A 27,400-nucleotide genomic window follows, 5' to 3' on the forward strand; every position below is an offset into this window, starting at 1 on the left:
ACAAGAGTACAATACTGTCTCATCCCCTGCAACCCCCTAGAGCAGTGGTTCTCAACCTTGGCTGCACATTAGAGTCACCTGGGAATCTTTTTAAAATCCTGATTTCTGGGCCTCATCCTCCAGAAATTCTGTTTCTTTGTTACTAATGTTGTGGCCCCACCCCATAACAAAGAAACAGAATTTCCAGAGGATGAGGCCCAGAAATCAGGATTTTAAAAATTCCCAGGTGATTCTAATGTGCAGCCAAGGTTGAGAATCACTGCCCTAGAGCTTTCTTCATATGTGACTTGGCATAAAAGATTGTATTTCAATTTCTCAAAGACATGCACAACTGTGCTACAGGAACTGAGGTACTAGCATACAATTTAAAAAAAAATTTTTTTTGCAAGGCACTAAGTTTGACTATTTAGGTAAAAATAAGACTTAACCATGAAATTATTTAAACAATCAAGAAGTTTCTAACACATGTTTCTGTAATGAGACTACAAGAAAAACACATTCCAGCTAACAATTTGTGCACATACAATTTAATTTTACGTCTGGGTGAGATCGCTTCAAATGATAGACATTAAAATATATTTGGGGAGACAACCCACTACAAAATGTTAACATTTAAGCAATATAACTGTGTTTTAGGGTCTGAAAGTTCTCGTTAAGCTGAACTTTATCAACTAGGCAAGTATATTTAAGTTTTTTAAAGGCACATTGAGGTTCTTTTAATACTGAAGATATAATATTTACTTTATCATCCATGACTAGAACCTTTTGGCAAGTAACTTTTACATGGATTATAAGATTCTCTACATGCTTTTATACATTTGGCAGCTCTAACCTTCGTACATAAATACTCTGGATAATTTCTTGCAATCTGGGTTGGGACCAAGGACATAGCAGTCAGGGCTCTTACAGGAGTGCTGACCTAATTGGACAGTTTGTTAAACAACAGGAAATGCAACCAGGCTTCTCTCTCTCTTGCAAGTTAATGAAGTGAAAAATGCTAATAGCCAAAGCTTGTTCAATTTAATCACAATATTTTAAATAAAAATTCAGTGTTCTTAAATCAGAAAGTACTCCCTCTAGATCAGAAAGCCTTTTTCTTCTTGGAATTTTAAAAACACAAAAGTTGCCATTGTAAAAAACAAACTGGTTAAAAAGCAAAACTCGCCCTTTACATACTGATTTAACAAATGTCAACAAGCATTAAAAAAATTCAGAGTTAATTCATAGGTGACAGCTGTCACAATTTACCTCAGAGGTTTCAACTGTGTCATAATTAAACTCCACAAGTGGGAGGCCTTGTCTACCCTGGCTGGGTTTTCACACTTCAGAGCTAGCGCCTGTTGTCAGAGAAGCATCACTCAGCACCAAAAGACATCACCAGCCCCTGCTGGGAGTTTTACTAATAAGTCATTGTCCCCTCTGCAGGGGACAATGGCCTTGACTTCTTAGTTGGAGATATTTTTAAAAAAAGAAAAAGAAAAAAGAAAAGAAAGAAAGAAGAAGAGCATTTAACATTTTAAAACTGGGAAACAAGTCCCAACAATGTTAGAAACTCTCTGATCTGAAGGCACAAAGAATTAAGTTGGCAGGTAGCTGATAAAACCAGGTACATATAATTTAAAATAAAACCTGGGCGTATATAAATACAATTTAAAACAATTAAAAAGTATAAATATTTGTGAATTATTTTTCCTCCAGTGCTCTGGCTATTGCTGAATAAACTTCCTAATTCCACTTGGCATCCTCACTTCTGAAAGATGACTGCTGGAATCGTCTGACACTTAAAAAGACAGAGTCATCTTGATCATCAAAAAGGTAATTGAAAAGGGCGTTGTGCCTGAAATTTTTAATAACTTAAGGCAGAGTTTCTTATCCTGTTTAGGTAGTTTCAAGCCTAAACAGAATTAATTGCCTGATAAGATGCGGGTACGTAATTATCAAATAGGTGCAAGAGAAGTGCGAGATGTGAGAAGAGACACTGAGGCTGTTTGCTAACATTGTAAGCTTTTCCTCGTTCTCAGCTGTGATGTGGGAGACACAGCTTCACCAGGGCAGCCTGGATTCCCAGGAATGGTTGTGATGACTGATGGGGCATACACTGCTTGCCTATTAATAGTTTTCCACGGTGAGAAGTTCACAAACATTGGCAAGCTGGGGTTTTCCTTGTCCCAGGGCAGGAATGCCTCAAGGAACCATGATGGGGGTCACACTGGGGCACAAATACACAAACTGGTTTCTCTTTTAGCTTATTAAATCCAGAATGCTCCCGGGAAGGCAACCACTAGGGATCAAAGGTCCCAGCATCACAATAATAAATAACACCCATGTTTACGGAGACCCAATCAGGACACATGCAAAAGCAATCAGGCCTTCCTAGCGGGAGGATGCAGGCCTTTCCCAGAAACCCAGTCAGAACCCTTTCAGAGAGCCCAGCACTCCTGCACCTATCCACCCAGCACGTCCCCAGCATGGTACACACTAGGCCTCTGGCCACCGGAGGCTACATTTTACAGCTGACACAGACGTTTCAAGTAGATGGCAGGATGGCCACTGCCAGGGGTCCTTGCAGCAGGACTTGAGGTCAGATTTAGGTGTGGAGACGGAGTGCAGGGAAGAGCAGCTGCCTCTTCTGTGAGCGCCCAGCTAAGAAGTGACCGCAGGTTGGCTTGGGAGCAGGAGCGCCAGGTCCCTGGCCCGAGGCTCAGATGAAGTGGATCCAGCTCTCCTCGCACTCCCCTCGGGGCATGTGCAGCTCGTGGTTGCGGCAGGTGAGGCTGTAGTCTCGACCATCGTTGTTGTCCCAGTACTCAGCGCCGGCCACGCGGTAGCGCACTGCGAAGTGCACGCGGGAGCCCCGCGCCAGCAGGAAGGGTGGCACTGGGAAGCCAAATGCGAAGACGTCCTCAGTGCCCTCAGAACCCGCGGGGCCCCGCCACCTGGCCACAGCCTCGTGGGTGCTGCGCCAGTCGGAAAAGGTGTAGCGCACCGCCACCTGCTTCTCGAAGGCCACGTTGCGCACGCGCACGGTGCCGCTGATGCCCAGGTCCGAGCAGGTGACCCGCTCCAGGCACACGAGCTGCCGCCCCAGGCGCTCACCAAAGTCGGCTGCCTCGATGGGCGGCAGGAAGTCAGGCACCAGACACTGCAGGGTGAACTCCAGGTCCTGGCGGCTGCAGCACAGGTCCGAGTTGATGGCGAGCCGCGACAGCACGTGCAGGGGCACCGAGGGGTCGTCGCCCGCGTTGAACACCTTGACCTGCGTCAGCTCCAGGCCCAGTGCGTCGGCGAAGCGCACACGGTGCTGCCGGCTGCAGTCCGGCCGGCACGCCGCGCCAGGGCCGCCCGTGGCCTTCTGGCGGCGCTCGGGAGAGCTGGGCAGCGAGTGCGCCCGCCGCACGATGATGGGTCGCAGGCTGGGGTCGCAGCCTGATGGTGCGGATGGCGGCGGCGGCGCGCGACCCAAGCTCCGGTGGGGCCGGCAAGGCCGCTCCTCCGGCGTCGCGCTGCTCTCCAGGTCCGAGAGGCAGCTAAGGCTCCGCGGGGCGGACTTCCGGAATCCCAAGGCGCGGGGCAGGACCGCGGGGCCCGAGCTTCTGGACATGGCCCAGCAGGCCCCCCGGCGATGGGGGTACAATCGGAGGGGCAGCCTCCCGACCCCGCCTCCAATACCTCGCGGCGTCCCCAGCCGTGCTCAGAAGTCCCCAGTGTCCGCTGGAACTGCAGCCTGAGGGAACCCTGGACCCGCTGCGTCTCGCCTCTGCCGCCTCGCCCCTCGAGTCCTCTCCCAGGTCTTCCGTTAGTTGCAGCGAAAACAGGGCTTGTTTCCCAAGAGACGAATGCTGTCTCCAGGGCAAGCTTTTCGGGGCCACCGGGGAGCGCACGCACCGGGGCTCTGCCTCCTGGAAGGTTCTTACCAGTAGAGGAAGGCTGCGTGGGTGGAGCGGCCCCTCCCACCTTCCCGGTCCGCTACTTGACTTACATGGCTGCAAATGGTCTGGGTGCAACCTCCCTGCGGGCCAGCGCCCCGCCCCGCCCCTCGTGACGCCGCCCTCGAGCGGGCTCCCGCGGGCCAGAGCGCCGCCGGGGAGCCGCTGAGCTGCGCGCCGCCGCGCCGCCCCCGGCCCGCCCCTGCCGCGGTGCACAGCAGAACCGCTTCCCGGCTAGGGCGCTGGGAAGGAAGGCTGGCCTCGTCACGTATCCTCGGCGATGGAGAAACAGGTCTGATCAATTTCTGTCTGCGTCTGCCAGGCCCGCGCGCCTATAGATCATAGATCCGTGTCTGCACAAACGGAAGACAAGGAAAACGCATGCTGTGGGGCCTTGGATTTATGGGTTACTGGTGGCAGGGAGGGAGGGGTTGCAAAAACTGGCCTTTCCAGGAGCTGGCCGCCAAGCTCATTTCAAGCCTCTAGGCTGGCCAGCTCTTTGTACTTATGCCCTGCTGCCTGGACCCTCGGCTGGACCAAGGGAGCCTCGCTGCACAGATAAGCGTCTGGTCCACACGTCACCCACAATGCTTTGCCACCCAGGACCGCCAGCCAATTCCTGGGGGGCGGGGCGGTGCTGCTGCTGTTCCTCTCTAGGTGCCAAGCCCCTAGCAGTGGTTCTCAACCTTCCTAATGCCCAGCGACCATTTAATACAGTTCCTCATGCTGTGGTGACCCCCAACCATAAAATTATTTTTGTTGCTACTTCATAACTAATTTTGCTACTGTTATGAATCATAATGTAAATATCTGATATGCAGGATGTATTTTCATTGTTACAAATTGAACATAATTAAAGCATAGTGATTAATCACAAAAGCAATAGGTAATTATATATGTGTTTTCCGATGGTCTTAGGTGACCCCTGTGAAAGGGTCGTTCAACCCCCAAAGGGGTCGCGACCCACAGGTTGAGAACCGCTGCCCTAGAGGAAGTTGTGGGAACAAGAGTTAATACCCTCTGATGCAGCTATCCTTATTGGGAAGCGTTTTTGCAGCCAAAATCTTGGACTTTTAGCTTTGTTCTGAGGCAAGCCTGCACCAACCTGAGCTTGTTTTCTGCATCCTCAGGGCCTTCGGGTATGTGTCTCCTTAACTTTGTGCAAAAAAACACAGAAGCCTGGAGCAGCTTGGGGCCAGGAATTCTAGAGGGTTCCTTATTACTGTCCAGAGCAGAAAGAACACCAAACTAATGAAAGAGGGTTGGTAAAGAACATCCTGTATATCTAAAATCAAGCCTGTGGATTTTGGCATACCTCATTAATTGTGAGAGCCCAGATGGGATTTTTATTACCATCACATGTAAACTGACCAAAAAGGCATACATGCTTATTGTGAAAAGTAATACAGCGAAGTCCCAGGAAGACAATGAAGACCTATAACCCACCTCCTTCCAGGCAGGCGGCTATTATTAAAGAGGGCATTCACTTTCAATCAGGGCACTGTTAGGCCACTCAAAACAAAAGGCAGTAGCAGCACTGTGTGGTCTGAGTCAACAGAATTTCACAAAGAGATAAGACGATATGATATTGTGTTAATATATTGATAATCTTTTAATGGGTTGATGTGATAGTGGGATTTGAAAGGGAGCTTCCCCAATAGAGTTAAGCTCCATGGGAGGTGAGACATTGTCACAATCCTGTCATTTTCTAGGCACTTCTGTAATTATTTGTGAATGAATGAATGATTGGATATGGGAGCTTTGGAGTGACACCTGACCTTAGCCTCACAGATTTCCTCAGTATGTTATTTCCAAAGAGATGGTGTGTGTGTGTGAATCCATTCGAAGCATTTATAGCAGTGTGATCTCGTACCCAATATCCACTGTGAAAATAAAGTAGAAAAGATTAAACTGTAAACATAAGGCAATCTCTCCCACCAATATTTTAATACTATACAAAGTTTTAAAAACAAGCTAGTGAGAACCAGCCCAACTCTGGATACAGGACCATGTGCAATAAATACTCACGGACTGTGCTGGCTTTGGCAACAACATCCCCAAACGGACTGATGCAGAGAGGCTGAGCATGGGCCCTGGGCAAGGATCATATGCAAATTTTGAAATTTGTGAAGAGTTCCATATTTTTAGAAACAAACTTGTTGATACAGAGAATTGATGGTTGCCAGATGGGAAGGGAGTGGGGGGATGGGTGAAAGGGGGAAGAAATTAAGAAGTACAAGCTGCAAGTTATAAAATTAGTCCCTAACATACAGCATCGGGAATATAGTCAACAATATCCTAATGACCATGTCTGGTGTCAGATGGGTACTGGACTTACTGGGCTGATCACTTGATAAGTTATATAAATGTCTAATCACTATGTCGTATGCCTGACACTAATACAGTATGTATGTCAACTATAATTGAAAAATGAATTTAAAAAGTACTTATTGACTGATTTCTGTTGCTTATAGTTCCAGTGGTAAGGAGTCTTTTCAAAATATAAGAGGAATAAAGAAGCTACCTCCCCACCTTTCACCGTCCTCTAACAGATTGCACAAGAATATTTCAAGCACAACAGAGAAGGTGATGCCCGATGGAGGATCATACTTAGATCTGTTCTGATTTCTGCCTGTTACTTGTGTGTTCATGGGATTCATCACCTCATGTCTGGTTTTTTAGGCATCGCGTCCAGCCCTAGATGATGACCAGCCCTGTGATTTTTTCAAGAAAGGGAGTAGGGTGAGTGAATCTCATCAGAAGAGCAGGTAAACGGTTTTCCTATAACTGCTGTATCTTGTAAAATTGCGCTATCTCGATCCTCCAGACGGACTGTGTGTGGTTGGGGAAAGAAAATAATATGTCTGTGGATAAGAAACATGCACCTGTATTTTTATCTAGCAGAAATGAGTGAGCGAGTGGCTTTAAACATGACTAGTTGCATGTCCACCCATTTTGTTTTTTGCCCCTTCTGACATATGGTGCTGAGAAGTATTATTCTTAGTGAAATGCTATTTCCTTGGTAAGTAAATTGAAAAGAAAATATTGCCAATGCGGATATGGGGTCCTGCCTCAGAATGAATTACCCCAGGAAGAATTGGGTGCTCTTCTAGCCAAGCACACTGTGTTTAGAAGTTCCCTCTACCCACCACACACCAGACAGCACTAACCAGTTTTCCATTCTTATTGTGTCTTAAGACACCATGCAACTCTGTCCTTTTAAATACAGAGTTCCTGTTTCCTATTCAAAATGCTAATGTGCTTTTGATTGAAGGTATAGGTTGTATATGCTACACTTCTTCATATTAAGACTAGGGGCCCAGTGCACAGATCTGTGCACCTTGAAAGGAAGTGTGGGCCGCGAGGCTGCGGTAGGCATAGGGGTGGGTCTTGACCCATCCTTAGCGCCTTTGCCTGGCCCCTGCCGCTGTGGACTCTGGTCAGCTGTCTGCCAACAGCCCTGCTGCTGCTCTCATGCGCTGACGGCATCAGCCCCGCTGGCACCCGCTGAAGGTGTGAAGCGATTGGAGCCGGCACCGTCAGCAGGTGTGAGCGGCAGCTGCTGCCCTGATCGCATGGGGAGGTGGAGAAGCCCTGAGGGATGATCAGGGCCAGCAGCTGCCACTCACACCCACTGACGGCACCAAGCAATCAGGACTGGCTCCGGGCACTGGCAGTGGGTACAAGCAGCAGCTCTGGCGTTGGCTGTGGGTGCGAGCAGGGCCAGCACTGGCAGTGGGTGCAAGAGGCGGCTGCCGGCCCCTATCTCCCCTCAGGAGCAGGGGGAGATGGAGAAGCCCTGAGGGGCGATTGGGTCCAGCAGCTGCTGCTTGCACCCGCTGACAGCACCGAACAGTCAGGGCTGGTGCTGGGCGCTGGCAGTGGGTGCGAGCAGCAGCCATGGCACTGGCAGCAGGTGTGAGCGGGACCGGTGCTGGCAGCAGGTGCAAGTGCCAGGTGGGACCACAGTGCACGGGAGCAAAGAATTTTCAGTAACCACCAGAGGCTCTCCCCAATGACAGTGACTGGTGCCCTGCCTTGGCCTGCTCTATCATCCTGCCATGGCCAACGCCCACCATGTTCCAGCACATGCCCCCTGGTGGTCAGCGCACATCATAGTGAACAGTTGTTTGTTTGTTCGGTTGTTCTGCCATTGGGTCTATTTGCATATTAGCCTTTTATTATATATGACTAAAGGCCCAGCACACGAAATTTGTGCACTCAGGAGGGTCCCTCAGCCTGGCCTGCACCCCCTCACAATCTGGGACCCCTCAGGGCAATGGTTCTCAACCTTCTGGCCCTTTAAATACAGTTCCTCATGTTGTGACCCAATCATAAAATTATTTTCATTGCTACTTCATAACTGTAATGTTGCTACTGTTATGAATCGTAATGTAAATATCTGATATGCAGGATGGTCTTAGGCGACCCCTGTGAAAGGGTCGTTTGACCGCCAAAGGGGTTGCGACCCACTGGCTGAGAACCACTACCTCAGGTGATGTCCGAATGCTAGTCTAGGCCTGATGTGGGATTGGGCCTAAACTGGCAGTTGGACATCCCTCTCGAAATCCAGGTCCACTGGCTCCTAACTGCTGGCCTGCCTGCCTGCCTGATCACCTCTAACCGCCTCTGCCTCGGCCCCTGCTGCCGCAGCTTTGTCCGCAAGGACATCCGGAATGAGGCCCGAAGGTCGTTTGGCTGTCCGATCTAATTAGCATATTACACTTTTATTATTATAGATTTTAGTTGGCTCAGGATCCCCACCAGCTAGTAAGTTCTATAAAACATGTCTTTTACATCTTGTTTACACTTCATTTAACACAGGCATATAAGAGGAAGCCGCGGATTTCCTCCTGAATGTTATTAAACACCGCTCATCGCTAACAGAACAGGTTGAGAGTTCTCCAACAGACTCTTTCCAAACCAGCGGTTTTCAAAGTACACACAGTGGCCTAGGATAATAACCTGAGCTCTTAAGAAATGCTGGTAAATGATATAAAGTAGAATCTGTGCAGGCATGTCTGGCACCTGTGTTGGTTGTATGGCGTTTCCAGAACCAGTTCTGGGTTGTCTCTAGACCTGCTTGCTCCGGGAGCTGCGAGGCCTGCCTTTGGCCCCTAGCCCTGGCCAGGTGGTTCTGTGGGCGAGGGGCAGCAGACAGTGTCTGTCCCGGGTACTGGGTACTAAGAAGCGCAGTTTTGTTTCTCACAGCAGCATGGAGGCCGGCCGGTCTTGGAATAAAGTGCCACGTTGGAAGAACGCTTCAGGGAAAAGGCAGAGCGAGTCCGGAGGCCTTCCTGTTCCTTCCAGGCCAAAGGGCAGCCTCCTCCGCGTCTCCCCTCCGGCTGGGGAGGAGCTTGGAGGAAGCATTTGCCCAGAAGGTAAAGCCAAAAGGAGTCCGCTGGGGCCCGGATGTCCGGGGGCCTCGGGGAACAAGCTGCTGCTGGACTTCCAGTCCCTGAGGCTCATGAAAGAGGACTCCGAGGAGGACAGTGCCAGCGACCTCTCCGACTCGGAGCGCGTCCCCTGCCCCCCGTCCCCACGCACACCCCCAGACCTGCGTCTGCGAGCCGAGGAGATCGACCCGGTCTGCTTCGACCTTGATCTTCAACCAGGTCAGGGCCACGCCAGACCCGAATACTGCTACCCCGACTTCCTCCCGCCGCCTTGTAACTCCTGGGACTTGCGGGACATGGCTCTGCTCGCCAACACGGAGCCCAGGCCGGCCCCCGCGCCACGAGCAGGAGGGCTTCTGGGGAAGTACGTGGACCGGCTGGTGCAGCTCGAGTGGCTGCAAATCCTGACTGTCCAGGGTGAGAGAGCAAAGGCGGCGGCCAAAGCCCGGCTGCCCCCCGCGCCTGGGACCTTGCCGGGACCCGCGGGGCCTCTGAAGAGCCCGGGGAGAAGCAAGCCCCCGGCCAGCGCTGGGTCCAGGCCCCACCAGGACGGCGCCCCCAAGTCGGGCCCTTCGCGGAAGAAAGGCGCTCCCCGCGAAGGCCACCCGCCCCACTGCTGGTTGGAGACTTCCGCTAAGCCCCTGGATGGGCTCAGCACCAGCAGGCTGTGCTCTCAGAAGCATGTCCCGGGCGCGCGGGCCGAGGAGAAGAAGGGCGGCAGGAGCCCTCGGCCGCGCTGGGACCTGGCCGGCAGCGACAGCAGCCGCAGGATGGAGAGCAGCAGTAACCTCCGCGGCCCGGCGCCCCCTGGGAACCTGGACGCAGCAGACCCCCCCAAGACCTCCAGAACGCAAGCACATGCAAATCCGAGGAAAAAGGGAAATGCCGATAACTGTGGTCAGGCCTCCGTAGCCAGTGAGAAAAAACTCAGAACGAATGGAGGAAAGCAGAACCCACGTAAATTCAAATAACATCCGAAATGGTGAGCTGTGAAGACCAGCAGAACCCTAAATATGAGGCCCCCGATAGTGACAAGATTCGAATGTCAAGAAGCGTTATGATTACTGCCACTTTGGGGCTGCCTGGCTCTACAGTCCCCACACCAGGTATTTTCAACAAAAGGATGCTGGGAAGCCTTTCTTCATGTTGACAGTCTTAAGAAATGACAGCCATTGGGTAATAATTAACCAAGGTCTGCACCAGGTAAAGGAACAGAGTGACAACTCCCGGGGCAAGAGTTAACTGAGCCGGTGGGCGGCTGTGGAGAACAGAACTTGGAGGTTGAGCTCCACTTTCCCTTCACGAGAACAGCGCCCACAGTTTAACAGTGCCGGTCACCAGCGTCCAAGACAGCCGGTGCCGGATGCCAGTGTCCGAGGCGGTCAGGACTCTCTCTCTTTTGTCCTCATCATGAGCCCTCCAAGCAGAAGCTGTCCTATTCAGCCCTAGAAGTTCTGGCTCCTTGTCAAACTGGGGAGCATGGATTTTGAGCAAAATCATTTATCACAAAGCCACCTGCTACACAGAGACCACAGAATCTAGTGTTTTCATACATTTTCCTGGATGTTGGTTAAAAAGAAGCAGCATCTTAGATTTGTGTTCTCTAAGTTGAGGGTGGGAAGTCAGTGGGTGAGCGTGACGTGCTGTCAGGAGCCAGCATGGAATACGTGGCCCCCCAGCCCTGAAGAGGAGCCACCGTATAGAGTTTGTGGACAAAGGGCCTCTGAGCTAGAAACACATGGAACCACTTGGAATGTAACAGCTATTACATTCCTGATTTGGGACCCAGATCCTGCTGTCGGAGGTCAGAATAATGATCTTTTTAGTTTGCAAGAGCAGGAGTTCAGAATCTGGCTCGGGGGGGCAGAGTGGGCCGTGGATGGGGATGAAGGTGCTGCATGTCTTCCTGGCAGGCTTGCTGGCCCCGCGGCTGCAGACTCGGGAGGCTTCCTGCTGCACTGCAGTTACGTCACATCTAAGTGTCCCTGGGGCTGTGCCGTGAGATTCTGCTGATTTAGTGGGAATCGCTCTGAAACCTTTATTTGACTACTTTTTGCTGCACAGTATGTTTTTAAATTTATCTTATTTTTATTGTTGACACTATTACAGCTGTCCCCATCCCCCCCATCCTTTGCCTACTTCCACCCTACCCCAGCCCCCCCTTCCCTCTGGCCATCACTACACTGTTATCTGTGTCTGAGTTATGCATATACGTTCTTTGGCTAATCCCTCACCGTCTTTTATCCAGTCCCTCTTCCTCCTCCCACCGGCAACAGCTGTCAATATGTTCCATGCATCCATGCCTCTGTTTCTATTTTGTTTGCCAGTTTATCTTGCTCATTGGATTCCACATATGAGTGAGATCACATGGTATTTGTCTTTCTCTGATTGGCTTATTTCACTTAGTCTAATACTCTCCAGGTATGTTTAATGATGGTAGCTGATTTTAACCCTTTAAAAGAGTATTCTGTTTACATGTTTCTATGTGTTCACCTTTGGGGCAGATGAAAAACGTGGCTCTCTCATTTGAAAATATCTAATAGCTTGCAGACTTTTCCCTCAGCAGTCATTGGCATCCAAGGTGCTTTCTAAGTTAGCAGCATAAGGACAAGACACACATAATTAAAATAATAGGCAAATGTTAAATATTAAGATCCTGTTTTAAATCTGATTTCAGTCATACTAAAGAACATAAAATTTTTATGGTAGTCTTTTTCTTTCCAGACTTTATTTTCACATATTTCCAGATCCTTTCTTACATTTTTTACCTCCCATCACCCCCCCATCCTTAACACACTCCCCCTCCCCCCTTTCCTACTCCCCCCCCCTCCCGCCCGGAGAAAGCAAGCTCTTATCCTGAGATCTTACACCTTTTACACAGACAGAAGCTGGACATCGCATACGCATTACTTCCCTAGTCCTCACTAGAGTATTCTTTTGTTCCCAGTCTATGTGCTGTGTTTTGAAAACAGAGAGACTCTTCTTTTCTTTCTGGGCTTCCTGAGTCACCCCATGCATTGCTGGCTGCCCTGCTCCTTGTGAGCGTGACAGGTGGGCCCTTTAAACACACTGGCAGGCGCTCACGATTCCTTCTCTGCCGGGTTTTCACACAGCTCTTTAGGGGTTTCTGGCCAGTAAATCATTGTAAGCCCATTACACACACGTGTGCTCCTGATGCTAACACGGAAGGGTTCCCGCAGAGTTGCTGCCTATCCAGGCACGGTGTCCATCCCATGTGGGTGCTCTTGGGGCACCTGCAGGGAGAGGCCAAGCTGCTTCACTTTGCTGGCTTCCTGTGGTCTGAGCGGAGGACCATCACACTTAAGAAATTCAGAGGTGACACCGCGGATGTTACATTTGTTCTTTGCATTGAAGGTGGTTACTTAATTCGGGGAGCAGTCATAACGTCACATGACAGGATGGTTTTTAAAGACTGACAAAGTGGCTTCGCTTGCTTCCTCTTTTGCCTCCGGTTGATGGTTTACTTTAACCATTGCTGTTGTGATGGGGTCAGAGATCCTGATGAATAGTGCAGGGGATTAGCGATGAGCACCCTTCTGGTTTTATGATTTCTTTTTTTACAAATATGTCTTATTGATTTTTAGAGAGAAAGGAAGGGAGAAAGATAGAGAGATAGAAACATCGATGAGAGAGAAGCATCAGCCGGCTGCCTTCTGCATGCCACTCACTGGGGATGGAGCCCACAACCTGGGCATATCCCCGGACTGGGAATCGAACTAGCAACCTCTTGGCCCATGGGTCAGTGCTCAACCACTGAGCCACACCAGCTGGGCTGGTTTTTTGATTTCTGATCACAGATCTAACATATCTGAATGCACCAAATGCCGTAGATGAACGCCGTGGTCTTCAAGCGGCGTGCGAAAGTGTAGGTATGAGCTCATTTAGTTCATGTCTAAGCCACCGAGTTTCCTGCTCGTCTAGTGAATAGTCACCGTGTTTCTAAGAAGTGCCTCTTATTTCTGGGGAGTTGTTTACATACAAGTTGCATTTAAACAAATTAAAACAACCCACAGGGAAACAAAGTAACCAAAAAGTTGAGAGAGTGTTAAGAATGACTTAGGCTTAGAATCAGTCAGTGGGGAAAGTTTTAAAAACGTATAAACATGAACTACAAAAATATACCAGTATTATCTACAATTGTTTACGTTTAGATGGTTTCTCAAAACTTTACTGACTAAATTGGCTGAAGGTTTAGTCAGTAAAGTTTGGGTGACATTGGGGGCTGAAGACAAAAAGATGGGGGCGAGGCTATTGTGGGCCTTATGATGGCTAACAGCTACAGGAAGGTGTTTGGAATGGTCCCCAGGGCTGTTAGTTTCCGAAAAGACGTAAGACTTCCTACCGTCCACGATATAAACGTTGCCCATTAATGCTTTCCTTTATGCGCACTTGCTTGATCAGCTACCTTAAAATATAAAACTCTTGGTGGTACTGTATTTCATGTAACAGAGAAGCAGTATTATTTATTCATTACATGGACAGAGCACCATTCCAAGCAGCCTGAAAACATTCAGCATGTGTTACTTGCTGTTAGGATCATTACTGTGTGCTGGCTTTTGTACACAATAAAACCGATACTTACGTCTCCGTGAATCTGCATTTTCCTTCCCCCAGGACCAGTGGGGCAGTAGAAGAATACTGTCTGGACTTTCCTGAGATGGTTTTGCTTTGCTTTCAATGCAGTTTTCCTGCAGGGCTTGCCTCATCTCTCCTCGGCTACATCAGAGAGGTGCCGAGGAGAAAATGTTGGCCCAGCTCCTTTCTACCAGGAAGCAGCATCCACAACAGCAGGGCGGGCTGTGCCTTTCAGTGATGAGACAGAAACACCCATCGGCTGCCTCCTGCACGCCCCCTCCTGGGGATCCAGCCTGCAACCTGAGCATGTGCCCCGACCAGGAATGTGCCGTGACCTCCTGGTTCGTGGGTTGACGTTCAAATGCGGAGCCAGGCGGCTGGGCGGGGATGGCAGTTTTGAGCAGCTACCACACCAGTCCTCTGAGAGGCCCTTTGCTCCTCTTCTCAGCTCGCCTCTGACCATGAGATGTATGCTTCTGAGTCTACCAAACAGTGGCTGCTCATGGCTTTGGGGGTGTTAAACAAAATTCAACGGAGTAATTTTTAAAGACCTTATTGGCTTTCTTCAATGATTCATGAATTGGGTAGCATCCCTTCTCGCAGGTTGAAGGGAGCTTGGAGCAACTGTGCAGAAGGAAAGACCTGTAGGCAGGAGGGGCGGAAACAAGGGCATTACACTGCGCAGCTCCGTGGTTGGTGGTTGCTAGGTCACCCACGGGGTCTATCAGGCAGATGACCTGCCAGTGCTGATCAGGTGACTCCCAATTGGCTGGTTGAAGATGCCATTTCTGGGGGAGCAGAAACTGTAATTAAGTGTCAATTTAATGAAGTTGGGGCTCAGCAAGAGCAACTCCATTTTAGACCTGCTGACTTATTTTTAACCATGGTTTTAAAAAACCTTTTTTTTGATCGTTTGAAAACTTACCATATTAAAGGTTTTAAATCATTAGTGTGTATAGAAAATGGTAATTATTGGATGTTGCTATTTTATTCTCCACAAGGTGGCGATTAAACCTGTTCAATAGCACTGAATTTGTTCTGTTAATACCTTCTAATCAAAGGAAAAGATTTTTATTGTAACCAAAATGAAACGGGCAAGAAAATGACTGTTTGATTTCGGCTCCAAAGCGTGTTCTTCATTTAGTGTCACTCTGCATCAGAGAATTAAATGGTTGGTTCAGTGCCAGCAGGTGCTGAACACCCCATACCATTGGTAACAGTTAAACTGAGGCATATTAAACATTTTAAGTTTACTTGAGCAAAAATTGGTTCAGATCGGGCAGCACCAAAACTAAGTGGTTAGGAGCCTCCTCAGGTAGGAGCTGGGGCCAGGATTTCATAGAGACGAGGAAAGTCCTTGACTGGGGCCAGCTCCTGTGGCTGCCTTGTTGGGAAAGCCTTGTTGGCTGCCTGTCCGCTGACCCTGCAGGCATTGGCGGGAGTGGCCTGGGCTGCGCTATGGGGTGCTTACTAGGCTGGTCTGGCATCAGAACCCCGCCAGTCAGCGCCTCCTCCTCCGATTGCTTTACCACCACAAAACTCTGTAGCACAGAACAATGCTCAGTGAAGGAACACAACATAAATCACTAACTTCTGAAACTCTTCATAGAGCCCTTTCTTAAGAAATGAACTGTGATCACACTGGAAAATACACATGGGATTTTAAAAGTGGGCAGTCATGAATATAACTCCTCTCATGTGAGTGATGTTCTAGAGGAAACGAAGGCGGCACGTGTACCTTCAGCCTCTCTTCAGCTCACAGTCTCATGCTGCGCTGCTCAGACTGCGAGCCTGGCTCAGGCCCCACAAGGGGAGGTCAGTTCAGAACCAATGGCCACGTCCGTCCGCTACGCTGGCATATGACAGTTTTCAGGTAAAGGCACTTGAAAAGCAGTAAATACAAGAAACACACTCTTACCTTTTTATTTTCTTAAAAGCAGGTGAAAACTCTATGTGAAAGGCATCCCCAGAAAGAAAGTAGCATCCTTAGCACCAGGGCTGAGGAGCTGGGCCCAGGAGAATTGCCGGGAGCCGGTCCAGGCAGAGAATTCCACACAGATTTTATTTTAAAAGCGTCCTTGTCTTTCTCTTGCCTCACCACACGGTTTAGTCTCCCACAGCTGCCTCTGTTCAGACGCCATGAAAGCAACAAGACTCCCCATTTCTCCAGGTGGAGCTTGGGCCACTTCCCGGGCTCCTCAGTGTCCCGGGGCTCGCCCAGGAGCGCAGGTTATTAACTCCTGTTTGCTTTTCTCCTGCTCAGCCGGCTTTTATGACAGGGGTGCGGTTCTCAGCCAAGAGCCCAGAGGTGGAAAGAAAATCACCTCCCCACAGGAAAGGGAGTTTTCCATACCTGCAGGACCTAAATGCAACTTCATAGGATCCTGGGGCTGAATGTTGAGAAACCTGCTTTTCTGGCACTCCAGGTCTGCAAGTTCGCACCCACTGCTTTGACAGCTTGTCACCCTTACTGACCTCTGCCACTAACAGCCTGGCTTATCTGTGCTGTCTTCTCCGCCTGAGGCATCCTCTGGCTCAGGCTCCAGAACAGGGCACTCTGGTACTCTGCTGCAGTGAGTGCTGTGAGTGGAGGGTTCTCAGGTCCACCATTGCCTTTAACATTCATGCTTTTAGTTTTTAGAGACCAGGTGTGCACTGGCCTGGATGGTGGGTGTCAGGGGCCTGGATGGTGGGTGTCACGGGTCTGAACTCATGAGCGTTCTTCTCTGGGTCCTTCTGAGGGTTACCCAAGGGGATTTCTATAGCTCCAGGCATGGCTGTGCCACTGATGACTTCAGAGGTGTGAGTCCCTAGGCCAGTGGTCGGCAAACTCATTAGCCAACAGAGCCAAATATCAACAGTACTTCTTCAAAATAGACTCGCCCAGGCCGAAAACCAACTTCTGCGCATGGGCCACAAAGTTTCAATCACACTGTACGTGCGCCCGCATGTGGTATTTTGTGGAAGAGCCACACTCAAGGGGCCAAAGAGCCGCATGTGGCTTGAGAGCCGCAGTGCCGACCACGGCCCTAGGCTCATTCAAGGAAAATGAAGTCTGTTCTCATGCCCCAGCCATTTGGGCTGAACCAGGCTGCCAGCTCCACCACACGGGCTCTGCCTGCAGCCAGCCTTGCGGCGCCGCCTCCACCTGTTCTCCACTCTGGCCTCGGGTCTCACACACTGAAACAGCCTCACCTCTCTCTCTTTTCTCCTTCCCTTCCCTCTCCTTCCCTTGAGCACAAAACCATTCAGAAACATGAAAGACTGAAGAATGAGGTTGGTGATTCTATTATCAATATTATTAGCCTGATACCACACCTACAAAAAGTGAAAAGCACTCCGATCTGTTATATTTGGCAGCATTCCCTCCTAATTGCTCACTTACAATAATTAGTTGAGTTCATAGGGGAAAGAGGTTACAGTCTTGTCCCGGCTGGTGTGGCTCACTTGGTTGGGTGTCGCCCTTGCACTGCAGGGCTGCCAGTTCCATTCTCGGTCAGCGTTTGCCTGGGTTGCGGCTCGATCCCTGGTGGGGAGCGTCCAGAAGGCAGCCGATCGATGTTAATGTTCTGCTTTCACACCGAGCTTCGATGTTTCTCTCTCTCCCTCTCCCTTCTTGCTCTAAAAATCAATTAAAAATCTTAAAAAAAATTAAAATCTCTTACAGGACAATTTCTGGCCAACTCTTGGTGGCTGACTCAAAATGCTAAACCATAAGGAACCCCACTTTCTGATCAAACAACGTGATCACTGAGCGTCAGAATGAGACAGAGGCTCAGTCACTGAGAGTAAGCCTGGAGGTGAGAGGAGTCGTTGTATTGTCACGTGAGCCAATAGCCTTCGGCTCTGACACATGTCAGACACCGGGCGCCACGGCCAGCAGTGACTTGCAGCCTCACCGCTGGAGTCAGGTCCACTTTTCTCATTTTCCCAATATCTGTTATAAAACGTTTCAGACATGCAGAGAAGTTGAAAGAATTGCATCGTGAATATCCATGTGCTGGCTGTCTCGGCCTGTCTGTCCGTCTGTCCACCCACCGGCCTCTGGTCCCGCAGGGCCTCCCCTGGTGTGGCAGGGCCACTAGTGGCCACCACCTCCCTCCTCCGGCCAGCACTGCCTCCCTGGGGTTCTCTTCCTTTGCTCATTTCTCAGAATGACCCCTCACCCTTGTGACTATGAAGACCGGGGACCTGTCTTCAGGTTATTTGGGAGATGGGTTTTGAGTAGACATACATGTGAGGTCTCCACCCAGGGGAGGTGTGACCTGAGCCACGTAATTTTCCTAACTTGGGTTTCCGCCAGGCACTCCCACCCGCTGTCCCATCAGCGGTTTCCAGGCCTTTCCTTGTGCCAGGGAAACCATCCCAGTTAAACTACCAGTGCCAGCCCCATTTAAATCACTTCCCAGTTCCTCCCGGGGCTGCTGTCCCTGGTCCTAGGTGAGGGTGAGAGGGCCCAGACACCCCTGCTGTGCCACCAGGACACCCCTGCTCCCTCCCTGGCTCCCTTCTTCCAGGGTGGGGAGGAAGGAAGGAAGAAGGAAGGAAGGAAGGAGAAGGGAGGGAAGGGAAGAGGAGGCAGGAAGGAAGGGAGGAAGGAAGGAAGGCAGGAAGGCCGGAAGGGAGGAAGGAAGAAGGAAGGAAGGAAGAGAGGAAAGAAGAAAGAAGGAAGGAAGGAAGGCAGGAAGGCAGGAAGGAAGGAAGGGAGGAAGGAAGGAAGAAGGAAGGAAGGAAGAGAGGAAGGAAGGAAGAAAGAAGAAAGAAAAGAGAGGAAAGCGCAAGCCCTTGTAACAGGCCACTCTGTGGGCTCCCACTGAGGCTGCCACTGTGGCCACGTGGGACACAGGCGCCCAAATTTGAACCTGGCCTTCTCGCCCCCGCAGCGCCACCCCCGGCAGTCCCGCCCCCACCCCGCAGCACCCGTGCCCTCTGCACCCCCGCAGCGCCCCCCACCCCCCAGCAGCACCCTGCGCCCTCCGAGGCAGAAGAAGGCACAAGCCGCGATTTTCTTCTTTGACGTGTAGTTGAGACCCATGAGAATGGTGTCTCCTCGCCAGGCCAGGAGGGCGCGACAGGCTCTTCCAGGTCATCCTGCCTGGGGTCCCGCTGCCCGCCCACCCCCCAGCCAGGCAGGGCGGGCCCAGGCAGCCAGGCGGCAGGTCTCACTGCGCCCTTTCTCACCAGGGCTTTCCTCGAGGTTCCTGTCCTGTGGCAGGGCACTCCCCCAGGGAAAGGAAGTTGCCAAGTGTCCCCAGTACGGGGGTGGCGGGGGGTGGGGGGGGGAGGGGTGGAGGGGGAGGCGGGCGGGGCAGGGCGGAAACCAGCCCTTGCTGCCCAGGAGGTGGCGCCCCCTGCCCTCCGGGCCCTGCCCCAGGTGGCGGTGGGAGAAGGGAGGCTGGGATCGGGCTCCATGCAGGTTAGGGCACAGGATCCGTGCTGCCATATTTGGGGGAGTCCCGAGGAGTCTGGTGTGTTTCTTTTTAGGCTGTCGTGACTTGAATGCTTCTTCATTCTAAGGCCCCTGCCTTCCAGGAAATGTTAACCCCTGAAAAGATGGCAAATGAACCTGTTCCCGTTGTGTTGACCAACAGCCGTGAAAAATAAAGTCAGCGAGTCCCTGCGGTTTGGGAGGACCTTGGTCAACATGGATATTCAGGACAAAACTCACCCTTCCTCAGTCCGACTCGTTTACCATCGTAAAAAACACAGAGACCTCGCGGTCGGCCGGGCACCCGTCGCCAGCCAAGCTGAGAATGCGAGTCTGGACGCGTCTCCCAGCAGCGCTTCTCCACCATCCGCTCACCCTGAGCCGGGCGCCGCCACCTGGTGGCCGCAGCGCATTACTGCACCTCTGCCGACCGACCAGAGGCAGCCTCTGCGGAATCACAGGTTCCAGGCAGAAAGGGACCCCTGGCCGCCTCCAGTTCACTCTCACCTGAGAAGTGGTGCAGGGGAAGCCAGAGTCGCCTGCAGGGGTCACAGTCCAAATGAGAGGGATGCTTGTGGGAAACTGCTTCTTGCTCAGTTATTTTTAAGGATGTTGAAAATTTGGTGGGGTTTTTTTGTTCGTTATTTTTGTTGTTAATCCTTACCTGAGGATCTTTTCCCATTGATCTTTAGAGAGAGTGGAAGAGAGAGGGAGAGACACACAGAGAGAAACATCAATGTGAGAGAGACACATTGATTGGCTGCCTCCCACACACGCCCGACCTGGGCTGGGGATCGAGCCTGCAACCAAGGTAATTGCCCTTGACCAGAGTCAAACCCAGGACCCTTCAGTCTGTGGGCCGACGCTCTAAGCACTGAGAAAAACAGGTCAGGGCGATTTGGTGGTTTTTAAAAATTATTATTTTAAAATTTTTTATTTGTTCAAAGAGGAAGGGAGAGGGAGAGAGAGAAAGTAACATGATATGAGAGAATCATTGATTGGCTGCCTCCTGCATGCCCCACACTGGGGATTGAACCTGAAACCCGGGTATGTGCCCTGACTGTGAATCGAACCGTGACCTCCTGGTTCATGGATTGACACTCAACCACTGAGCAACACTGGCTGGGCTTGGTTGTATTTAATATACCATTTTCTTTCCACTTATAGCAAATGTACAAGTGGAATCCTTCACTAGCATTCCCCAGTGCCCCCATCTCTGGAGTTAACACACAGTCTCTCTTGCTCAGTATTACCATCCTCATCATCGTATTCCCCCATAAACATTCAACATGGCTTAGCTTACCTGATCTATACATTCTGCATCTGTGATTCTCAATCAAGTTTTCTAATAAACTACCATGGAATAAAAATATACACTTTTAAAATAAGCAGAAAGTCATAAATTCAGTAATTATTTGTCTGTTTCTCTTTATGCATAGGAAATATTCACAGACCTTAAAATGGCATTGGTTACTCTTTTCAATAATAAGTTATTAATTTGGACTAAGATAATAAACTATTCAAATTGCAGTGTTTGGCAGCACCTCACAGAGGTAAGGATGTACAGTAGGAGAATTTACCTCCTGTTTCACCTGCTCAAGAACTGTTTGCTATTTTAAATGAGGCCAGGTGATAACAGGGTGATATGCTCCGAGAATCAGGGTGAATGGACCTCAGATTTTCTTTCAAGTTTGGCCACTGCAATCTTAAGTAGCGATGCAGTAAAATTCCCGACTCTCCTGTTTTCCAGAATCCCATGCAAGACGCAAGGGCTCACCCTCCCACAGGGAGTCTCTCTCTCATCTCTCCTCCCTCAGTCTTTAATACCAAACTCTGAAGGGCAGATCCCTCTAAGCTTAAAAAAGATTTTGGTAGAAAATGCATGTAAACCTCAGAGCCCTGAGACATGGTTAGGATGAAGCTGGTTAGTGCTTCAGGAAAGAAAAATATTTCTTTCTTTCTCTTTCTCTTTCTCTTTCTCTTTCTCTCTCTCTCTCTCTCTCTCTCTCTCTCTCTCTCTCTCTCTCTCTCACTTTCTTTCTTTCCTTCTCTTGTCCTTTCTCCTTTTTCTTCTCTAAATAAAGTTATTCTTTCTTGAAGTTTTTTCTAGTTCTTTTGTTACAAAGGAGAGGGGCTATAGGAATTAGTCTTTAAAATATCCCGCTACAAGAAAGAGGTCAATTGTGGGGCATTGACTAGGAAACTTAACACTAACAAAGAAGCAAATGCCCCAGGTTCCCAGGTTTCAGTTTCTCTGACCGAGTCCGGAGCAGCGTTGGCATGTGGCATGTGGCCATGGCAATTTCTTTCTCCTCCACACCCTTCCTAGGAAATCTGCTAGCTGCTTGTGAGGTCAAGGCTCAGCCAGCCTCACCCTGATTCAACAAGAGTGGCCAGGGACCAGGAGGGGAGGGCTGAGATGCCTGAGATGAGGGAGTGTCCGGGACCAAGTGACCCAGTGACTGGAGAGAAGGCCCTGTTGGGAGGACCGTACCTGGCTGGGTGAGACCACAGCCCAGGAGGACTTGCTACCACCAGCAGGCTCAGGCTCAGGCGTCCCGGCATCCCCTGCTGCCATGAGCTCCAGGGCCCCTACCTCCCTGCTCCTCCTCCAGCTGCTGCTGTCGCTGCTGCTGCTGCAGGTGAGTGGCTGGGACCCGCAGGCGCCTGCTAGGATCTCTGTGCTGGGCCAGGGACCAGCCTGGGTGTGAGCTGGCGAGGCGGGCAGGAGCGGGCTGTAGAGATCTAGCCGGGCTCAGGTCATGATCTGTTTGAAGGATGGTGGGCCAGGCTAAGGGGGCTCCATTCAAAACTGGGTTGTACTGCACACACCACTTTATTTACATTTATATCAACACAAAAGCTTTCCAACGATGCTTCTGTCCCCGCTTTACTCGAGATGGCGACCATCTCAACTGTGTAGGTTGTTAAGGAACAAAAGTCAAATGGGCACATTTTAAAGGTCTTAGTGGTTTTATGGAGCAATTCCTGGACCGGCAGCACCGGTCTCCCAGGAGCTCCGGGGAGCTGAGCAGGAGGGAGGACTGTTACAGGCAGAGGAGCGGCAGGGGAGTTATGCTGGCAAAGGGCTGACTGAGGCAAGGGTCCTTCCTCTAGGGGCCGGGGGCGGCAGGCAGCTGGCCTCAGGGTTCGGACCAGCATGTGAGGGTCCGCTCCTAGGAGAGGCTGTAAGTAAGTGTTGCAGGCATTACGGTATTGAGCCTTCGTTTGGTGATGTAAGACTTAGCACAGATGACTCCATTCTGGGCCTATTGTCTCTTGTTTGAGTGTGACAATTTGAGCAAACCGTGGGGAGTGGAGGTCAACCGCCACCCCCCCCCCCATTACTACTGCTCAAATGAAAATAAATACAAATAGTGCAATACAAATGGTGTGATGAACATCGGGCAAGCAGGCTGTTCCATTTGTACCTAGCGGGTGGGTTAGCGCTGCGCAGGCCTGCTGGGCGGTGATTTGCTTACTCTGCTTTCTGTAGAGGGAAGAAGAGTGACCAGGCTACTGCTGTCGAATTCTCCCTTAAGACACCAATGGAGGGCAGGCAGCCACGCAGTCATCGGGGGCAAAGATTGTGGGGCTGGACGGGGTTGCTCCCCGTCCTTACCTGGCTCATCCACGACTGGCTGCAGAACTGGGTTAATTACTTGACCTTGGTCCTCACCTTGGCCTAGATTGGACATTTCCAGGGAGCTGTAAAACTCCCAGTGCCATCCCCAGTAAGAGCTGATATGGGGTGTGGCCCGGGCATCAGGGAGGGTTTGAATGTAGCCTTGTTCAGCCTCATCTTCTTCACCTTGAAAAGGGAGATGTTATCAGAATTTGCCCGACCTGAGGCTGTGGGAGTGAACGAGGAAACGCACAGAAGGGCGGGGCCCAGTGCTGGCTTGGTGGTGCCCGTGCCTGTAGGTCTCCATCTCTGTTTTCCTAGCCACAGGGGCACAGCTGGCGACATTTATTCCGTATCTGTGCCACAACTACTTATTGGATACTTGCTCTGGAAGCACTGGGAGGTAACTGTAAACGAAACGGGAAAAGCCCCTCTCTGGCACTCACCAGTGGAACTGGACTTGAAAGGGCTGCCTTGTTTGGCATAAGTTGCGTGGCGTTGGGAGAATCCTCTTGGCCGCCTTTTGCCATGCGAGTTGTGAGTGCTCTTGCCGAAACTGCGCTTGGCCACCGTTGCTTTCCACTGCCCCCTCTGATCTCCATGTTGGGAACTGGGACCCACTCAGCAGAGAGCTGCCGCGTCTACAACCATTTTCCCCGGAAGCCCCACGCCCTGGCCCTGTCGCTCCGGCAGGGAGCGAGGGCCACAGCTGTGGCTCCCGGTCAGGTCTGCATTGCACTCGGGAGGCTCCTGAGAACAAAACCGAGGGCTTCTGCTTGAGTGGCAGTCCTCACCAGGGAATTGTAAACACACGTCTCAGTTTATAAAAAAAAAAATAAAAAAAAATTAAACTGATTACATGTCAATATAAAGCACATATTTTATGAAAAATAACCCTATTTTAAAAAATTCCATCTACTTTGAGTAGTGGCCCTGTTTCCTATTTTGCAAATTTCTTGAATGTCTGGCTTAGGAGCAGATGACGGGCTCTCTTGACTCTGCATTTGGCCTCGGGAAATGTGGCTGGTGAGAGCACGTGAGGAAACTCTGGCTCACTCAGATATGTACCTGCAAAGGGAAGAATGTTTAATAGCCTTGAACTTGACAAGTTTTGTAGTTTTTTTTTTTTTTTTTTTTTTAGTTTTTTTACAATTGATCTTTAGAGAGAGAAGAAGGGTGGGCGGGGGGGGGGGGGAGGGGGGGAGAAACATGGTTGAACATCAATTGGCTGCCTCCTGCTTGCCCCTGCCTGGGGATTGAGCCTGCAACCCAACCCCAGGAACATGCCCTGACCGGGAATCAAACCGTGACCTGCAGGTGCACAGGATGATGCCCAGTCCACTGAGCCGCACGGGCCAGCGACAGCGGTTCCTTTCCCCTCGCTGCAATGCGACATGAATGCATCTGAATGCACTGACTGTGACAGTGACACCAGTGGCCTCTTAACTCTGGATGACTGCCCTGGCAGGGTTTTGGAACATGATGTGTCCATCACTAGGAAACTCTTGGCTACTGAATCAGGCAGATCTTCCAAAGGTGGACATAATACATTCCGCAAGGTTAACAAAATCACTCGCTGCCCTGGCCAGGTAGCTCAGTTGGTTAGAGTGTCATCCCGATATGCCAAGGTTGTGGGTTCGATCCCTGGTCAGGGCACATACAAGATGCAACCAGTGAGTGCATAAATAAGTGGAACAACAAAGCGATGTTTCTCTCTCTCTCCTTTCTCTCTGTGCCTCAAATCAATTAAAAATCACATTTATTAATGTCTCCATGGATATATCAGACAAACTGTTAAGTATGGGGCAAGCTGTCAAGTTCATAATAGCAGACACATGTTTTCCAAAATCCCATTTTTTCCTTGAAAGCTTACATTTTATTGTTAGCAACATGATACTGCCCATTGTTTTTCTTTAGCGATGGGCTCAGTCTGGTCCCTGCCTACGAGACACCCACCTGAACAGCCACAGCCCCTCATTCTGTCAAGTAAGCTGCTGTTCCACAGACACAGGGGCCTTGTCAGCCACACTAACCATCACCCTGGGCTGCCCCCGACGCAGCCCATGCTCACAGGAAGAGTCCTGCTTCGTGCACACTCCTCACCTGCCACGGGTGCTTATAAGACGTCCACTCCAGAGCTGCAATGCAAGAAGTTATAATTTTCCCAGTTCGATTGTTTCTCTAGTGATTTCAATAATTAAGTGAATGCACCAATGGCTTTATTCCTCAACGACACTGGAATTCTTTTCCATCTGTCTGTCTCTCTCCTGCCGTGCATGGGGATGGAGAATTCACGACAGCTAGCGGAGTCTGGGGCCTTTGCCTTCCCTGGGGCTGAGGCTCCAGCGGTTTCCACAGATGCGTCCTTGTGCCCTCAGCACCAACGTCAGGCAGTACAGTATGCAAGTACCCAGTATCGTTCTGAGTGGTTGGCCCGAGGCCTCTGATAAGACAGCCGGTGGGTGATCCTTTGGAAACGGCTGCTCCAGAGGATGTGGGTGTTTATCGCCACGGCTGTTTTTTGGTAACAACAACAACTGGAAATAACCTAAATGTCCAGGAGAACAGATAAACAACTCGCCCATGTTCACTAGGGGACTGCTGTACAGCAGTGAAAATGGATGGCCTGGAACCAGAGGTGTCAGCACACACATGCACTCACAAACGATTATACATACACACATATAATGTGCACACATGCATACATATGCACATGCCTGCACACACACTCACACATGCACACACACCCACATGCATACACACTCACACATACACGCACACATACATTTAGTTTGGTTTTGACAAACACTGCAGAGATGTCTTTCATTTCAACAGTTTTACTGTATACATGTGTTTTTCTTGAGGGAATGGATAATACATAATCCTCAATGTAAATCATTATGTAAACATAAAGTACCAAGTTCTATTATTTTATTGATTACTAGAGGCCTGGTGCATGAAAATTCATGCACTGGAGTGGGGGTCCCTCAGCCCGGCCTGCCCCCTCTCACAGTCTGGGAGCCCTCAGGGGAGGGAGGTGACCCTGCAATCAGGGATAAGCGATGCCCCATCACACCCCTGCTGCTGCCACTGTCGACAGTGCAAGCCTAGGCCAGCCCTGGTTACCTGAGCCTCGGCCGGCACTGGTTACCTGAGCCTCGGCCGGCCCTGGGCGGCTGGGGGGCTGAGGGGACTGGGGGACTCCGGAGGCAGGCGCATGGAGCAGCCATGGGGGTGGGCCCAGCCTTGCTGCACACCTGCCACCCCGACAGGGCTCAGTGGACTGAGCACCGCCATCTTGTGGCTGTGGGCGCCTCCATCTTTGAGGGCAGGGCAGTCAATTAGCATATTCCCTCCTTATTGGCTGTGGGCACTGCTATCTTTGTAATGGTGTGAAGGTCAATTAGCATATTGCCTCTTTCTTAGATAGGACTAGAGGCCCAATGCATGAAATTTGTGCAAGAGCAGGCCTTATTTTCCCCAGGCTGCCAGCACCAGTTTCCCTCTGGCACCTGGGGCCCAGGCTTCCCTTGTAGCCCCAGCTTTGTCTGGAAGGTTGTCTAGTCTAATTAGCATAATATGCTTTTATTATTATTGATTGTAAGATAAAATCCAAAAAGAAAGGGGGGAAAAAAAGGGGGAAAAAAATAGAAAGAAGCCCCCGGGGATCCCACCGCCCATTAACACTTGGTGTATTGCACACGTGCACATGTCAGTGCACCTGCCCGGCCTCAGCACACAATGTGGCCCCTTTGTTCATTTCATGGCAGTACATGTCCCCAGCGTGGGTAACAGGAGGGCAAAAGTCTTTGGTCCGTTCTCCTGTAATTACATAAGGAAGGTGGTAATTGTAAATTGAGATGTCATGAGCAAGAAATTATATTTATCAACTAAAAGCAGTTCTTTCCCGCCCCCTAATTCTTCATGATTAGCCTTTCTACCTGATTCTGATCAGTATGTTCCCTACTAATCAATGTCATTTTCATTTCTAAGGTCGGCCTCATCAACAGCCTCCGACAAGAAACCAAGGACCTGGCTAAGCAAACGCAGGTGGGCCTGGAAGTCAGCGCCGTTACGGACCCACCCGGCTCCTCTGGCCTGGGAGGCAGCTTGGTTTGCGCTGCTGGTGCCCAAGTGCTGTTTGGTTGGCAGAAATGAGTTCGTAACTCGGTGTGGACTTTCAGAATCGGACTGCCAAAGGGTCTCAGATGGGGCCTTGATGTCTGATTAGAATACGAGCAAGCTGTGAGCATCAGAGATCAGCAGAGGCGATCCACGCCATCTTCTCTGTGGAATGTACACAGAGGGGACTGAATGTTCCCAGCATGGGGGTGGCACACAGGCTGCAGACAGGCGCTCACCCCAATGCTCAGGCCACCTCAGGATCATGTCCCTCCTCTTGTTCTCATGATCAACTCACTTTCTAATG

At 50.5% G+C, this 27,400-nt stretch overlaps 3 protein-coding genes across 3 annotated transcripts in view; 2 read left to right on the forward strand and 1 right to left on the reverse strand.

The window, feature by feature from the left end:
• Positions 1 to 376: 376 nt before the first annotated feature.
• On the reverse strand, positions 377 to 3,966 carry PPP1R3D (protein phosphatase 1 regulatory subunit 3D). Its single transcript, XM_036323009.1, has one exon. It carries the CDS (start codon positions 3,599 to 3,601, stop codon positions 2,702 to 2,704), a length of 900 nt encoding a protein of 299 aa, XP_036178902.1. The 5' UTR covers positions 3,602 to 3,966; the 3' UTR covers positions 377 to 2,701.
• Positions 3,967 to 4,064: 98 nt separating this feature from the next.
• FAM217B (family with sequence similarity 217 member B) lies at positions 4,065 to 11,490 on the forward strand. The gene is made up of 4 exons (XM_036323008.1): positions 4,065 to 4,218; positions 6,401 to 6,512; positions 6,609 to 6,694; positions 9,138 to 11,490. The coding sequence occupies exon 4, from the start codon at positions 9,142 to 9,144 to the stop codon at positions 10,291 to 10,293; it is 1,152 nt and encodes a 383-aa protein (XP_036178901.1). The 5' UTR covers positions 4,065 to 4,218; positions 6,401 to 6,512; positions 6,609 to 6,694; positions 9,138 to 9,141; the 3' UTR covers positions 10,294 to 11,490.
• A 10,322-nt stretch (positions 11,491 to 21,812) lies between these two features.
• CDH26 (cadherin 26) overlaps positions 21,813 to 27,400 on the forward strand; it is a 34,506-nt gene continuing 28,918 nt past the window's right edge. The window contains exons 1-2 of the mRNA XM_036320984.1: positions 21,813 to 21,988; positions 26,965 to 27,021. Of these exons, the coding sequence (XP_036176877.1) occupies positions 21,923 to 21,988; positions 26,965 to 27,021 (123 nt within the window). The 5' untranslated portion in view covers positions 21,813 to 21,922. The remainder of the gene's footprint in view (positions 21,989 to 26,964; positions 27,022 to 27,400) is intronic.

Source organism: Myotis myotis, unplaced genomic scaffold (assembly GCF_014108235.1).
Source record: "Myotis myotis isolate mMyoMyo1 unplaced genomic scaffold, mMyoMyo1.p scaffold_m19_p_9, whole genome shotgun sequence".
NCBI classification, from domain to species: domain Eukaryota; kingdom Metazoa; phylum Chordata; class Mammalia; order Chiroptera; family Vespertilionidae; genus Myotis; species Myotis myotis.

What these genes read in the sequence shown, in the direction of transcription:
- PPP1R3D (XM_036323009.1), bottom strand. Translation starts at nt 3,601, where the DNA reads ATGTCCAGAAGCTCGGGCCCCGCGGTCCTGCCCCGCGCCTTGGGATTC.
- FAM217B (XM_036323008.1), top strand. Translation starts at nt 9,142, where the DNA reads ATGGAGGCCGGCCGGTCTTGGAATAAAGTGCCACGTTGGAAGAACGCT.